Source organism: Parus major, chromosome 3, assembly GCF_001522545.3.
Source record: "Parus major isolate Abel chromosome 3, Parus_major1.1, whole genome shotgun sequence".
Taxonomy (NCBI): domain Eukaryota; kingdom Metazoa; phylum Chordata; class Aves; order Passeriformes; family Paridae; genus Parus; species Parus major.
Genome location: NC_031770.1, coordinates 67,202,513 through 67,217,444, shown reverse-complemented (window position 1 = coordinate 67,217,444; position 14,932 = coordinate 67,202,513). Strand labels below are relative to the sequence as shown.

The 14,932-nt window shown below is 37.9% G+C and overlaps 1 protein-coding gene and 1 long non-coding RNA gene across 8 annotated transcripts in view; one reads left to right on the top strand and one right to left on the bottom strand.

Annotated features, from left to right (window-relative positions):
* The first annotated feature begins 72 nt into the window (after window positions 1-72).
* Window positions 73-5,903, top strand: LOC117244056. 6 transcript variants are annotated; one of them, XR_004496441.1, is made up of 5 exons: window positions 73-120; window positions 1,550-1,679; window positions 4,877-4,938; window positions 5,045-5,141; window positions 5,730-5,903. It is a non-coding gene; the product is annotated as an uncharacterized LOC117244056 (long non-coding RNA). The 6 variants fall into 6 exon arrangements; XR_004496438.1 differs by having other exon boundaries at window positions 80-120; window positions 1,545-1,679; XR_004496440.1 differs by lacking the exon at window positions 73-120 and adding an exon at window positions 127-341 and having other exon boundaries at window positions 1,545-1,679.
* The window catches only part of LAMA4 (laminin subunit alpha 4), a 99,189-nt gene continuing 87,560 nt past the window's right edge, over window positions 3,304-14,932 (bottom strand). For both annotated transcript variants that reach the window (XM_015621773.3, XM_015621774.3), the window contains exons 32-38: window positions 14,458-14,647; window positions 13,576-13,731; window positions 12,601-12,760; window positions 11,480-11,610; window positions 8,669-8,762; window positions 7,569-7,688; window positions 3,304-6,125 (exon numbers count right to left, since the gene is read on the bottom strand). In XM_015621773.3, coding sequence (XP_015477259.1) covers window positions 5,980-6,125; window positions 7,569-7,688; window positions 8,669-8,762; window positions 11,480-11,610; window positions 12,601-12,760; window positions 13,576-13,731; window positions 14,458-14,647 — 997 coding nt within the window. In that variant the 3' untranslated portion in view covers window positions 3,304-5,979. The remainder of the gene's footprint in view (window positions 6,126-7,568; window positions 7,689-8,668; window positions 8,763-11,479; window positions 11,611-12,600; window positions 12,761-13,575; window positions 13,732-14,457; window positions 14,648-14,932) is intronic.

The window sequence follows — 14,932 nt, the reverse complement described above, 5'->3', positions numbered from 1 at the left end:
TGTGGGCGCTCGCCGCCTGCCCGCCGCGAGTGGAACGTGCCATTAGGGAGCGGAGGGGGGGGGTGGGTGGGTGTGTGAAGGGGGACAGCGCGGGGGAGTAGTGAGGTTTCCAGAAACTCGGTGAGTCTGAGGGGGACCCGAGAGGGGCTGCAGGGTCTCGGCTGAGGCCCAGATGCAGGGGGCCTGACAAAGACTTAAAATAAAGTCTGTTTACGGGAGAACAGAAGGATTTCCATCCACTACAGTTCATTATCCTTTATGGCTAAAAATGCTGCGATAAGGAAGCGCTTTATTTTCCCCAAATACATAATTCAGGGAGGTGGTGTGAAATGTGCGAAACGGTATGAAAATACAAATTAAAAATTAGATGTAAAAACGGCCATTTGGTAATGCTGTAAATGTACCCTCCCACCAGGCTTGCACATTAAGCTCAGTTTCATATTGTGCTGCTTATAATTGTCCACAGTGGAAAAACGAGGAGTGTAGGGATGCTGTTGTCTCAGCACGGCACGACTGGGCCAAAACACAGCTCCAGCTGCAAAATCATAGAATCGTTTAAATTGGAAAAGGCCTTTAAGACAAACAAGTCCAACTGTTAATCCAGCACTGCGAAGTCCAGGACTAAAACAGTAAAGAATGTGGGACATACAAAGCTTGCAGAAGGCTGTCTTGTGCCACAGATGGCATTTCAGCTTCCTGTGGGAGGAAAAAAGCACTTCCATGCAACCCAGTCCGTTAGGTTTTATGGCTAAAATCTTCCAACAAAACACTCTTTTTCCAATCTGATTGTTTTTAATGGTGGTGTACAAAAAAAATAATTTGTTAAATAACATTTTTAATCCTTTATTTGCTTCTAGACATGACCTGTAGAGATTAATTGTAGGTCTACAGGAAAATAGTTACAGTAAATGGCTATTTAAAAAGAACTTTCCTGGAAAGATTATGTATGTATTGCAGCAAATATTTTACAGTACAATATAAGAATGCATTATATAGAAGAAATAGATACACAGTAAAATTTTGTAAAACTTAATTGGAATCATATTATTCTTAAGAAAAAGTACTGAGTGGCCCAAGCTTACTCAAATGTCATGTATGAAATGTGTGAAAAGGACCAATGGCTTTAGTGTTATAGGCATGTTTAGCATGAATAAAGTAATTCTGCCTCAAACATATCTTTTCTATAAACTAATCATTAGTGTAAAACTACATGAATGTTAATCAGGAAAGTAGGTAGCCATTTCTCTCTGGACAGACTAGATGTAATCTATAATTTAGTTTTGTTCCCTATGTTTTTTTGAAGTGATCCACACCTGTAGGCTGTGCTCTGTTCTTGCTATTAGATGTCAAAGTGCATCTATACTTCCTGCCTACTGTCATGTCCTTAAAGTCTTCTCTTCATGTCTTCTCAGCCTTAATTAAGGTTAAAAGCTGTACAACATTGCTTATAAGCATTCTAATGCTTAATTTAAATTCTACAGAATCTCTTAATATTACTGTATCTGACTTTCTTCTTGTGTAATCACTTTCTACTTGTTTTTAAGGTTAGTTGTCATTTTTATGTCCCATGTCCCATGAAGATTCAGCTTAGTGAGATTCACTCTACTGGACATGATGTTGCAACAAGACACTCTGAGCTTTGGCTTCCACTGTTCTTGAAGTGGTCTGTGAAGGCAAAGGTAAAGTGATTAGTCTCTCTGAGCTTGGAAACACTGTGAACTGGAGATGCAATGGAGATTCATGTTCATGTGGGGATGTTTTTTAGCTGCCAAAGGAGGTCCAAGGGCAGGAAGTTGATGTGCAGTAGCCAGTTTGGCTTGATGCATATGCTCAGATGTTTAATGAAACACCTCAACTCTGTGGAAGAAATAATCACACACTTGACCTCCTATTTTGTTGTAGCTGAAGCTCCACTTCATCAACATAGTATAAAATGCATGAATTGATACAGGTCCCCTTGGAAATAATTTTGTCTATGTTAATCATTTAACCAACAGACTTATGGTAATACATGTTTCTTACCCTTAATTTCTCCATAACATTCTGCTGATGTGTTATACAGGAATGGTGTTCCACAGCTTTGGAACACAAATAGAATAATTGTATAAATAACTTACTATGTGGAAATTAATTGCCATGGACCACAGTAGATCTGTGAATAACCCTTAAATCTCATGCTGTAACCAGAGCCAAAAGTACATCACAAGTTAAATATGTGTGCTATGCTTTCAGCATCTTTTTAATAACACTCATTTGACTATTTAGGCCACGTGCTGCTGTAGGGAGAATACACTGGAATTTAAACTGATGTTGTCCTTTGATTTATATCAGGTCTTAGTTCACATATGAAGGTTTGTTGGTTTGTAATTTTAATTTATTTTATTACATTTTTTTGTTTCTTAGAGTTTTTTTTTAAATTAAGAATTGTATTTTGAGAAATTACTGTTAAGCTTGTAACACTTCCATCTTTCATTTTTCTGCTCAGGCTGTTGTCTATACTCTGTGTTCTTGAGGAGAAGAGTGTTCTCTACACATTTTGAGGTGCAAGAGATAGAGGGGTCCACAATCCCATTTAAATCCTCTATTTTGAAGCAGTTTCCTGAGCATTTGATTTTGAAAATGGTTTCTTATATAGTCATGCAAATGTCCAATTTCAGAATATTTTGGGATACAGTAACAGTGTAGTTGTGGCCCTGATTTAGGTAATGGCTATAACAACACTTATTAAAACCTTGAAGGTGGCAGGGGAAAGTTATAATCTTGGGTCAGTGCTCATTTTTTGTAGGCTTTCTGCAGAATTTAGATACTTATATTCATGTTAGAAATGGAAATGGAAATGGTGAATCTGACAATGTAGTTCAGAACTTTAAGGTTTTTCCCAAATCTTTGTAGATGAAGGGTTTTGTACTTTGAAGCTATAATTTTAAAGATAGATACAGGAGACGAATTCTGGGAAGATTTCTGCTTAGGCAGTTCCCTTCTCTTAAACACCAGCAGCCTTGAAATGAGTGCAGAGGTATGTGCAATGTAATGCATCACATACTGGCTTTCTTTGGCGCATATGAAATGGTAATTTTAAGGTCTATGTGGATGTTGGGGGCAGGGAAATTTGCATTATTTTCTGATCTCTCCTGAGTCTGCAATATCCTCTGGTTTATAGTGTTTTTCTTTGGAAACCCTGTTCTGCAGAGGGAAAACCCACACCTCTGGAGCCTAGAAGGGAAAATTGAGGAAGACACTCTCCAGAACAGTGGTGTGCTTGGTTAGCTGGTGATAGAGTAAAGAGAAGTAAATTGAATAGTAGCAGTTTATGATTTTTAATTGGTTTTTATTCACATACTGTTTTAATGTATTTTTAGTTTTCCATATATAAAGTATGCAAAGGACTGATTAAATCAAAAAAAGTCATTCTTAAATGTAAATCCACAGAACGAAACCAAATCATATTGCAGCAAATATGGCTAAGAGAAATACTGTTTATTCACAGAGCTTGGATGTGGATGTGAGAAAATACGCTTTGGTTTGAAGTAGGTGTGAGATAGAAAAACATTCCCGAGTATGTGTGTACCAGTTAACATACAATGCCCCACTTAATACCAGCATTCACTAAACTCTGATGCTCTTAGAGGGCACAAGCATTTGCTATTCCTGGCTATCTCTGCTGAGCAGCTGCAGGCAACTCAAAAGGAATTTCAGTAATCCTTGTAACCAACCTATCTAAGCAGGGAATCTGCTGTTCTTTTCTCTCCAGCAACAGGATCCTGGAGACCAGGGCCTGAGGAAGCTTAGCTCAGGTTGTGGTGTCATGAGCTTTTTTGAGCCAATCACTCACTGGCACTGGGATGAAAGAGACTTCCTTTTTTACCCCTGCTCTCAGCTGCACTACCCTGACACCATCCATGGCCTCTGTAACTACTGGGAACCCAGCTCACTGATCTGAGGACATTTGTCCTCAACACCACTAGTAAAAAAAATTCCAGAAGCAAAAGCCCTACATTTTCTGTTCCATTTCTGCATAGTAGCTAGGAGCAGGAAAAAGCTGAGCAAGCATACTGGTTTTGGTGACTGAGACAAAGATGGCATTTGAAGGCAACTGGATTCAGGAATCTATGCCTGATCCAGAGAGACTGCAGAGGGATACTTTTACTGGTTGCTTCTCAAGTATGAACAGTGGGCTTTGGAGTGATGTAAAGAAGGGTCTATATATCACTCCTGTGTGAAGGGGGCATCTGTAAGCTTAGAGTTGGAAAGGGAATCAGTCTTTGGAGCATATTGCCTGAGAGCTGCAGGGAAGAGGAAAGGGGTTGTGTTCAGAAGGCAAACAGAAGAGGAATGGGGCTGAAAGTATAAGCAGAGCTGACAAGGCTGGTGAAAAGAGAGGCAGTGGCTACTGGAGCCACACAATGTTCACTTACCAACCATCACTGGACTCCAGAGACAAGTGGAGAGTCCGTGATGGGGTCCCAGCTGCTGGAGAGTTCCTGTGCCTGTGTACCCAGAGGCTGCAGTTCTTTATCCAGAGTAAGCCAAGTCTGCTGCAGTGTGTCAAACCCCCTTTTTCACCCTACTGAGAATAGTAGGGAAGCTTCTGATTAGTGCTTACATATGCATCTTATTCTGGTGGTTCTTCCATCTGTCCATGTTTTCAAGATCTTTGGATTCCAGTTTTCATTTGTGTGTTTTCCAGATAAATTCTCATTCATTTTGAGTCTCTAGAGTGTTGTCCTTTATTTTTGCATTTCATAGTTTCCTGCTTTGCAGCTGGTCATGTTTTGAGTTGGTTCCAACAATAATTTGCTCAGCAACCATGAAACTTTCTATAACATTATTTTATTCTTTAAAGAAAAGAAAGCTAAATGGATTTTATTCCTTGTAGGTGATGACTGAAGGGACTAAGTTTTGCAAGTGACTTGTGGCTATTTGGTGTAAAAGCCTACTGTGAGTTGAGCCCTACTATTGACTTCTATGGTTGTAACTGAGCTTGGATTTGCAGCCCTTTGCTTTCTGTTTACATCTTCCCATTTCACTCTTGGTTCCTCTGCAGCAGCATATCTTCCAAAGGAACATGTTCCTTGTTTGAGGATTACTGCTGTAAACTGAAGTCCTACAGGAGCTGCACAGGGATGTGATATTTTTGTATGGTAAGGGAGTCACCTGAAACTGTGACTCATTCTGCTTTCTACACTTCATGTTTACTTGTGTAACATTAGTGCAAATGAGATCACAATGAAATTGTGAATTTGGTGCTGTGTTTGTATGTAAGTGCATTTAAAAATTCAGAGAAAAAACTTGAAATTTGGAATTATCTCTAAGGCAAGCATTACTCTAAAATTACCTAGTTTAGGTAAATGAGCATATATATAAAGCATTTGTCTTAAAAGATATACATCCTTTCTTCATATTGTGCTAGAACATATCCATGAAGTCTAGAAGTGAAATAAAAATTTTAATTTTTCATTGCTTGTAAGCTTACATAATTAGTATACTCTCTTCCCCCCATTTTATTTGAGGACAATATAAATGAGTTGAATGGAAAATTAAAAATATACAGTATTTGCAATGTAAATCTATTATCTAGCTTTATTCTTTAATGTGCATTAGCAGATCTTTTCCTGTGGAACAAAGGGTGACTAAGATATGAAATGAAATTATGTAGAGGATCTATTTTGAAAGTAACATATTTAATATAATTTTAATTATTTTTATAATCTCATATTTTCATGTAACAGACTGGCCACACATACACTATAAGAAATGGTAAAGCTCACTCTTGTGGTATATTAAGAGAAGTGCAGGAGCAACAGCTTTTATTCTTCAGTGATTTTTGTTTGCATGTAAGTATGTGACCCCTCCCCTTCCTGCTTTCTGTAGGCATAGCTGTGATATTTTCATTCTTCTTGTCTTGCTGAACACGGTTTCTTTTGTTCTATTTTTCTTTCTGTGGTCTAAGGAGCTTTTCAGAATCGATGCAGTGCACTCTCAGGCTGCTGGACAGGTGTTAATGCTTACAGCACCACTAACCAAAGCTGCCTTACTAAAACTCACTGGCTTTTCATCAATCATGAAGTTACGAATGCAGCCAATGAAGGAATTGCGTGTAGTCAGGCTTGATGTTAGCAGAGACTCTGGAAGAAGGAGATTAAAATAAAAAAAAAAAAAAAAAAATTTAGAGCTCATGATGGGCAAAATAATCAGTTTGGTGGCAGGATCTTTTAACTTTGCTACTAAGTGCAGCTCTTCTGAATCTTCTTTTAAAACTATTGGCCAACTGCCAGTGTCCTAGAGGCCATTAAAGTATGATTAGTTGTCTACAGTTATGTAAAACTCTTGATACTGTATTATCAATAGAGACACAATTTTGCATGTTTTGACAACTATGTTTTCTTTTAAGTAACAGAGTAGATGAGTCCCAGTGTCTGTTTTTGTAATTTAACATCACATGTATTGTCATCTGTGTCTGATTTGTTAGTTTGCATTCAGTTGGCTGTATCTGCATAGCATTATTTAGTATTGTATCTTATTTGTTGTTGTGAAGTTCTGTGTAAGAGTTTCCTGTGCCAGGCTGATAATAGCATTATAGAGCCAATGTATGGCATTGGTTTAGTATTCTATAATTAATGTAGAAATAGAAAGCTCTATTATGAAGCAGAACAGCATTTGCAATTACCTCTTTATATTGCCTCTCTGGGAAGAGTTCTGTCCTAATAAAATTCCTGTTTGGATTTAAAGAGTGAGCAGGCATCTGTGCATAGATTTTATTATTCCCTTTTGGCTGATTTTACCTCCTGGTAGTGTGGGATGGATGTGAACACCACACACTCAAGCCTCTAATCCAGGACAAGCATTATAATGAATTCTGTAGTTAGAACTGTTAATGATTGACATGCAAGGCTCAGAGAAATAATGCTACATGTTCTCAATGAGAAATGTACTGGAATTGACTTAAAAATTGAATCACGTAGTGTTGATTACAGATTGCATATGAACCCCAACAGAGTACCTCTGTCTGTTGAATAAGGGAAGGAAATGTAGTAATCTTGGCCCATGCTACACAGATGGTCTGTGAGTCACAAATACACAGGAGAAGAATTCTGTCTAACAGAAACCCCTAGTAAGAAAAAGAATCGCCATGTTCTGTCTTGTGTTCAAAGATGCTGTTGCTTGAAAAAGAGGAAAGAAGCCTACAGGAACTAAGCCTTGGGACTCCAGTTACAGTGACAGTGAGCTTCCAATCCCATAAATAAATAAATCACTTCTTAAAAAAACAGTAAGCCCATATGGGAAAGAAAGATAGAAGAAAGAAATCTTTTTTGTAGTTGGACAACTTTTCTACTGAATCCATGCCTTACCCTCCAGCAGCTGTGAATGTTTTAATTTAAATGAAACACACATCTTTTTCTTTGAGAACTTGAGGCAGAACATTTCTGTTCAGCTCTTGAGCCTTTGAATTTTACCAGGTTGTTTACCTATTTTGTTCTTTTTTGAGATGAAAACTTAGTCTTTATACTTTCTCTGGAAACTGGGTTGAAGTCTGAGAACAATGTACCACAAAGATATCAAAAGCATACCTGGTACACCTCCAATAAACACTGGCTCCCTGTGGTCAGTTGCCTTTGGGTTTAGTGGTCCTACCACATGGTTGACTTCAGAGTCTACGTCCAGCTGCACCACATTTGCATCTCTAATAACTGAAAGGAGAAGGAACAGGGATCAGCAAGAAGTAGCACATGAGTTTTTTATGACAGACAGGAATTATCAGTTTGGTGTGAGTAGCTGTTTTAGTGTTTGCTAGATTGGGTGTGAGCCATTAGTAACAGTTTGTGAGCGGATTCTTCTAGAGAGCAGGGCCAATGGAATATACAGTGGTAGCAAGGATGCTTTTGAGTGGGGCTCTTGATCACTGCTGGCAGTGTTCAGGCTCCAGGTTATGAGAATACAATAGCTTGTGGCTTAGAAAAACTGACCAATCACTCCCAATCAGGGATGTATTAGAATACAGTGAGGCTTCTTCCTTTCTTGTTCCTGGATTTCCTTCAGATGGAAACCAGAATGCTTGTGGAAAGGGTGCAGACTCAGATGTCTTCTGCAATGATAGTGGAAGACATCCTTAGTCAGCATTTAGACAGGAAGATGAGGGGGTTTAAAATCCAGGGTTTAGAAGTGCTTTTTGACTTTCAAAACCAGGAAAGAAGGATGTCTGGCACTGAGGCAAAGTCCAGCTGTAGATATCTCTCTATTGTGAGCAAAAGGTTCCCCACATCTGTCTTTTTATTTGACTTTTAAGAGTAGCATTATACTTGTGCCTACTGCATTCTATCAACTTAGTTCATCTCTCATTGGGAAGGGAAGAATATAATCTGCTATGTGAATTAGGAAAGGTAGCCAGCATTTCAGCTAGGCTGCTTTCTGTTCTTTGAACAAGGAGCTTCCATCTTTGTTTGTTCTTCCTATCTTTGTAGGAACTTGTGCTTGCCCTCCCAGGAAGCTCTACAGTTTTGTGTCTGAGGGATAAGTAAGACTGTGTCTTTCACACAAACTTAAGTCTTGGAAGGTGAAAAAGAAGAAGTGAAAATACTTCTGCATTGCCAGTGCTCTAGCCCATGGAGATGGATATCTTGGGAGCAAGAGATGGGCTCTGTTACTTAGGGGATGATCACCTTTTACTGACCTGCAATTCGGTGCCACCTGCCATCGCAGAGACTCTGTTTCAGCGTCACTGAAGTTGAAAAATCCCTGATTCCATTATTCAGTTTCACAGTAACCTGAGGAAAAATAAGGTATTTATCACTGTAACACCCCTCATTTTATCTTTTTACCTGTCTTCAACCTATCTGTTGTAATAATGTTATGTTCCCCACTCAAAACATGTGAAATGTCCAAGAGAAAGGAAAACATAACTTTATTAAATTCTTCAAAATAAAGTACCTTTTAAATCCAAATTTAGGTTCTTGTTTTCTTTTTTTTTTTAATTGTTTAGATTCAATAGTTCTGAGACATTCCTAATTATTTCAAAGAAGAGTTAAAAAAAAAAAAAAAAGATATAATTTTACTCATTTACTAGTACCTCTACTCTGTAATTTCCTGTGTGGTAAATTAGTGTTTAGAGGCATCAGATGATGTTTCTGGCATCTTGCTAGCCACTTAATAAGGAAAACAGTCATGAAAAACCCAAGTATAAACAAGCAGAAAAGATATGAGAAAGGAATATATGGCAAATTCAAGAATGACTTTTAAGTTACTTATTCAGCAGTAAGTCTCTGGCAGAGCTAGAAAGTGAACCAATTCTGAATTTTGCACCTCTGCTTTAGTTAATGGATTAATATCTTTTTGCATGGAAATGTTCCAGCAACAGCAAAACAGTGTTGTGCCCCTGTTGTGGGACATGAGATTCCTGGTAGTGATTGGCAGAGAACTCCACACTCAGAGTCCAACCATTCAGGCTTTTTAAATGTTGAAGTAGTCCCTGATTATGCTGACACAATGTTGACCGAAAATTGCAGAATCATAAAAGGGTTTGGATTGGAAGAGATGGTAAAAATTGTCTTGTTCCAACCCCTCTGCCGTGGACGGGAACACCTTTCATGAGATCAGCTTGCTCAGAGTCACATCCAACCAAGTCTTCAACATTTAATGGGATGGGACATCCACAGCTTTTCTGGGTAACTTGTTCCAGTGCCTCACCACCCTCACAGTAAAGAATTTCCTCCTAATATCTAATCTAAATCTACTATCAGTTTGAAGCCAATCCTCCTTATTCTTTCACTACATGCCCTTGTAAATTGTCTCTCACAGTGAAAAAACTTATATTTAAATCAAGAGGGTCTCTTTGGATACAGTTGTTACAAAGATATATTAAATATTTTTTCCAGAAGGGCATCAACCAACACAATTAAAATGATCCTCATGTTCTCTTTTATTCATGTTTGGACAAAATGTATAGATTAAAGCAAATAAAGAATCATGGGAGAAAGTGACTCCTTAATAAATCACCCAGACAATCTGTACTGATAGAGATGCGTACATTTAAAAAATAAATTAAAGTTGCTGATCTTATTTGTCCAGCAAAATGGTTTTCACAAAATAGGTCTTTTGTAATGCCTTCAAAGAGAGCAGATAGTTAATGCTAAAGAAACACAGATCCTTACTAAGAAGGTACTGAACTACTGCAGCGACCAGCAGGGAAGAGCTGCTTTTCCAGGGTGAATTTTGTTTATGAATTGCATATGCAGGAAGTGAGATGTGAAGCAGTACCTTTTGTTAGACCAGTTGGTAGAGTTGGGAAAACCAGACAAATTATTGGACATGCAGACCTTTGATTAGAACTTTACATAAGAAGTGCTATACTGGATCAGTTCTGTACAAACACAGATTTTAAGTGTGGCATGATACAAATAAGTGCAATGTACTTAAGAATTTCTCTGTTAGTTCACCAAGGACTAGATACAGGGGTAAGAATGGGCTTCATCTTACCTAATCTGTCAGAAGTTAGGTGCCTAACTGAAGCACCTATTCTCGCTAGCCAATATAAAAAAAAAAAAAAAAATCTGAAAAACAGCTCATTTAGTCACCTAATTAGAGATCCACTTTAGGACAGGATGAATCATGATGTTAAACTGTTTGCTCAGTCACTCTGCTGTAGGTTCCTGCTCTTGCAGAAGAGGTGAGAGTGTTTCCTCAGGTGTTGCATTTCTAACTGAGGTACAGCCAGCCTCACTTAAATACCCTTCCACTTTGATTGACAGGAGCATTGCAGTGATTGAAGGATATTCACACTGCTTAGTCTCTTGACTGTGCCCTGAGTTTCTTCTCTGCAGGAAAGACCAAAAAACTGCCAAGATTTCCTTTGGTCTAAATATTTGCTTGTGTTGTTCACTTAAGACTGAAATTTATTACTGTATGTATGCAATGAGTAGCATGAAGAGATCCAGATTTTATCAATGAACACAATAAAAGAATAGCAATAGCAACAACTATCTGGTGAGTTGATTTCAAACCTCTCTCCTTCATTTGAAATCCAGAGCCTGTAGAAACCAGGCCAACAATCAGAACTTTTCCTTTCCCTCACTCTTTCAATCACATATATATGTGATAAAGAAAGAAGAGACTGAGTGTAACTCAGACTTACCTCTTAAGAAATAAGAAATAATAATTTATTGATAGTTACCTTACTTGCATGTGATATATTTTTAATGTGTAGGTGAAAGAGCAGTGCCAAAGAATCAGTGCTTTTGCTTCTTTTCAGCTGATAACAAAATATATGTGGCTTGTATTAGTAAAGATCTGATCTTGTCTCAAGTATTATTTTTAGTATTTTAAAATAAATATTTGGTTTGCATAATCTGAGCAGTTATTATATTTAAGAGAGAAACAAGAATCAGTTAATAGCAAATTTGTAAGACAAAATCTGCCTGTTGAAAAGCCCAAGTAGGTGGAAGAGAAACGAGTGAAGGCAGTGGAGGAGATGTGACCTTCTTCATACCTGTCCATTTCTCATGTGCATGTTCAGGTACTCTCCATTCACACTGTGACCATGCAGTAGGATTCCTGAGCTGCTTCGGGGACGTATTTCAAAAACAACTTCAAATTTCAGGCCTAAACTGAAGGACTCATCTGTGAAGTAAAAAGAAAAACATTCTTTTTGTAGTGATTTAGTGATCATACTGGGCATTTATTCAAAGTCAAAGTAGAACATCAAAATCAGATTTTATTTGTCTTTAAAACTATTGAAATGTGAGATAGCATGGTGTACTGTCAATGACCTGTTTCAACTTTTTTGATTGTGTTTGTTTGGAGTACTAATAAAGGTTTATTTACTTTTCTCATTATTTAAAAAATATATTTTGTTTAAAAATATTTCTTAGCAATGAAATGGACAGCAGAAAGTAAATGATCTGTATTTTTGGCAGTTTCTTATTGTGCAATTTCCTAGACGCTCAACAGTGAGTGGGAGTTCACTTGAGCTTTGATGATTCAATGGGAGAAACTCCCTTTTTCAAACTGGTGACAGGCCAGGGAGCAAATTAGAAACACTTGTCTGATTCTTCTTGGTGCTGCCAGTGAACAGGGTTGTGCAGTTTCCTTTCTTGTTCAAATCAGAGCCTATGTGACCAAAACAAACTCATAAAACTCTTCCTGGAACACAACACGCCTAAATGACAGAAAAGATGTGTTCTGTCATGCTGTTCTGTATCAAGACATGCAGAAAGCCTTTCTGCAGGACTTTTTAATCACAGGTAGTTTATTAATTAAAAAAATAAGGGATGTCCATTTGATGATGTATTTGGTCTTGGGCATGTTGACTTCCATAATAATTTTTAGCATATTGATCTGTTCCCTTATTAAAATTATTCCCTTATTAAAATTATTCTTATTATTTGAAATACACACATACAGATGTGTTTATGTAACAACTTGATAAGTTTAACGGTGACATTGTGACCTGTCAATATCATCTGCTTACCACAACAGTGATCTGTTTCTGATAATCCTTACAGCTCACAGCCTCAGAAATTACCACACCCTTTAATGAAAAATGCCATTCTGAAGCACAGTGAATACTACAGTCCTATTTTGGGATACATTTGTATAGGAGTAAATTACCAAGGACAACATATCCTCCTTCTGATGAAAAGTATGTTCCTGCTTCTGATGGGCCTTCATAGCAAGGTGTTACACTAAATGTCTGTGAAGCTGAAGTAAGTGATCTTCCATTGAGCTGTAAGTTGCTGAGACAACCACTAAAGCTGTAGACAGAGTTAATCTGAGGGGTGAAAAAAAAAGCCTTGATTAGTAAATAAACTGCTTGCGGAAGGAAATAGATTCTTCTGTCCTTATTTTTACTTGTTTATAAGCTATAAGGCTGTGATTGTCTGGGGCATCAGTTTTGAACTAAAAAACAATTTCCAGACAAGGGAAGAAGCAAAATGATTCTCATAGCCTCTCATGTCTTTTTGATGACTTCAGGGTCTCAATCAGTCCTTACTGAACTGTGGGAAACAAAGCACAACTAGGACAAAGCAGTGCTATACATATGCCTCAGAGCCTCAAGGCAAGACAGGGGTCTACTTTTTCAGAATAGTTTATCAATCTTGTTAGACACATAACAATAAAGATTACCTTGAAAGAGACTGTTATATTAATTTTTGGCTTAACACTCCTTTCTGTATGCTTCTGTACCTAGCTGTAGAACAGAATCCTGACCTCTAGGTATTGTCTTAAAACAGAGGTAGATACTAGAAGAACATCAAAATATCTCCAAAACTCATTCTCAGATCTCAGGGTAAAATTAATCTTGCCTAATGTTCCTTATCTCATCTAATTTTGGATGTCACTAGGATTTTTCTGTTCCTTATGGACCATTGTTTCCCCAGCTGCTGCTGCAAGGCTATGGAAACCTAACCCATACCACCAGCCCAGCCCTGTGGGAGATTTGCTCTATACACAAACTGAGCTGCCTGCTCCTCAGCAGGATGAGGGTCAAGATCTTAATAAGCTTTTGTCTGCTCTCATCCCTACAGCCAGCTTTTGTATTCTTTACAGAGAGGTGTGGGGTCTGTACATAGAGGTCTGCTTTACCTGGATGTTTTTTACAGCTTTTCCGGGAGCTACACCTCCGATATAGAGTGGTTCAGTGACTTGCCAAGTGTTCGCATTCCCATCGAAAGATTCTTCTAGTACTCGGAGACCATCAATTATCAAGCGACCAATATTTTTGCCTCTAATAAATATCACCTAGGAAGGGAAGAAAAAAATGTGGAAGATTACTTTCCTCTGTTAAGTATCACTGCTGTGCAGTGGAAGATGAGATATTTGGGAAGAGAATGTGTGAGTGATACTGTACAAGCCTGTTTTGCTAACTGCCCGTATTCTTTTCTGGACAACTCTCATTTTTCATATTCATATGAAGGTTAGATAGTAAAACTGCTGCCTTTCTTAAATTTTGGTGTACAAGACAGAGGTAATTAAGGTGTCATAAAGTCTTCTGAGATCTACTTATCACTGTTAGCATTTTCACAGTCCTCATTAGTTTTATGGTATGGATTCATCCAACCTGCTTTCAACACTTAAATGCCCAAGTCAGTAGTTTAGTAACTGCAGACTTCCTCTGTAGTTAATGAGGAGAGAGACATAACTAAAGAGGGAAATTCACCTTGACTCCTAAAATTGTCTTTTCATTTTCATTTAACTCTTAATTGCCTTACTGTTCTGCTTATTTCCTTTATTTCTGTTCAGCTGTTAGTGTTGGGGATTGCTGAATTTTTATAACTGACTCACTTTCCTGTCCCTAGTTAATGACTTAATAAAATGCTGCATGGAAGATCTAAAAATACTGATGTAAGTTTCTCAACACATAGGTGTGTTTATGAATACATGAATGAAAAATCCCTGAGCTGTCACATGAGCAGTGTCTTTACTTGACAGCATGTGCCATCATAATGATTGCTTTCTTTTACTTACGTTGTGCCACAGACCATCATTGTATTTCTCTTGGCTTTTAATCCTTATCTTCTGGTGACCAGCATTAAACATAAAAATGAGTCGGCCATGAGCAACGAAAAGGGCCATGAAGTTGGTCTCTTTTTCATCCGAAATGTAGAAAATCATTCCATGAGATGAGTGAGTTTTCAGACTGATAGAGAACTGAGCTCTGGCACATAAAAACACAATATTAACATCAAAGCAGATATGTTTGATTTAAATCAAGCATCAGGCAGAGGAAGATGAGATTTTCTTTTCATCCAAAGAAATATTCATCTCCTTTATGGAAGAGGTGCTTCTGAGAAGCATTCTGTGATGTTTTTTTGAGCAGAAGTCAAAGTTGGAGAAGAAGCTGCCTGGGAAGGAATTTGGTTTCAAAAATTAAAATCTCTGGAGTGACTATGTTCAATGCAGACCACCAAAATCTGACTCTGCATTTCCTTTCATGTTAAAC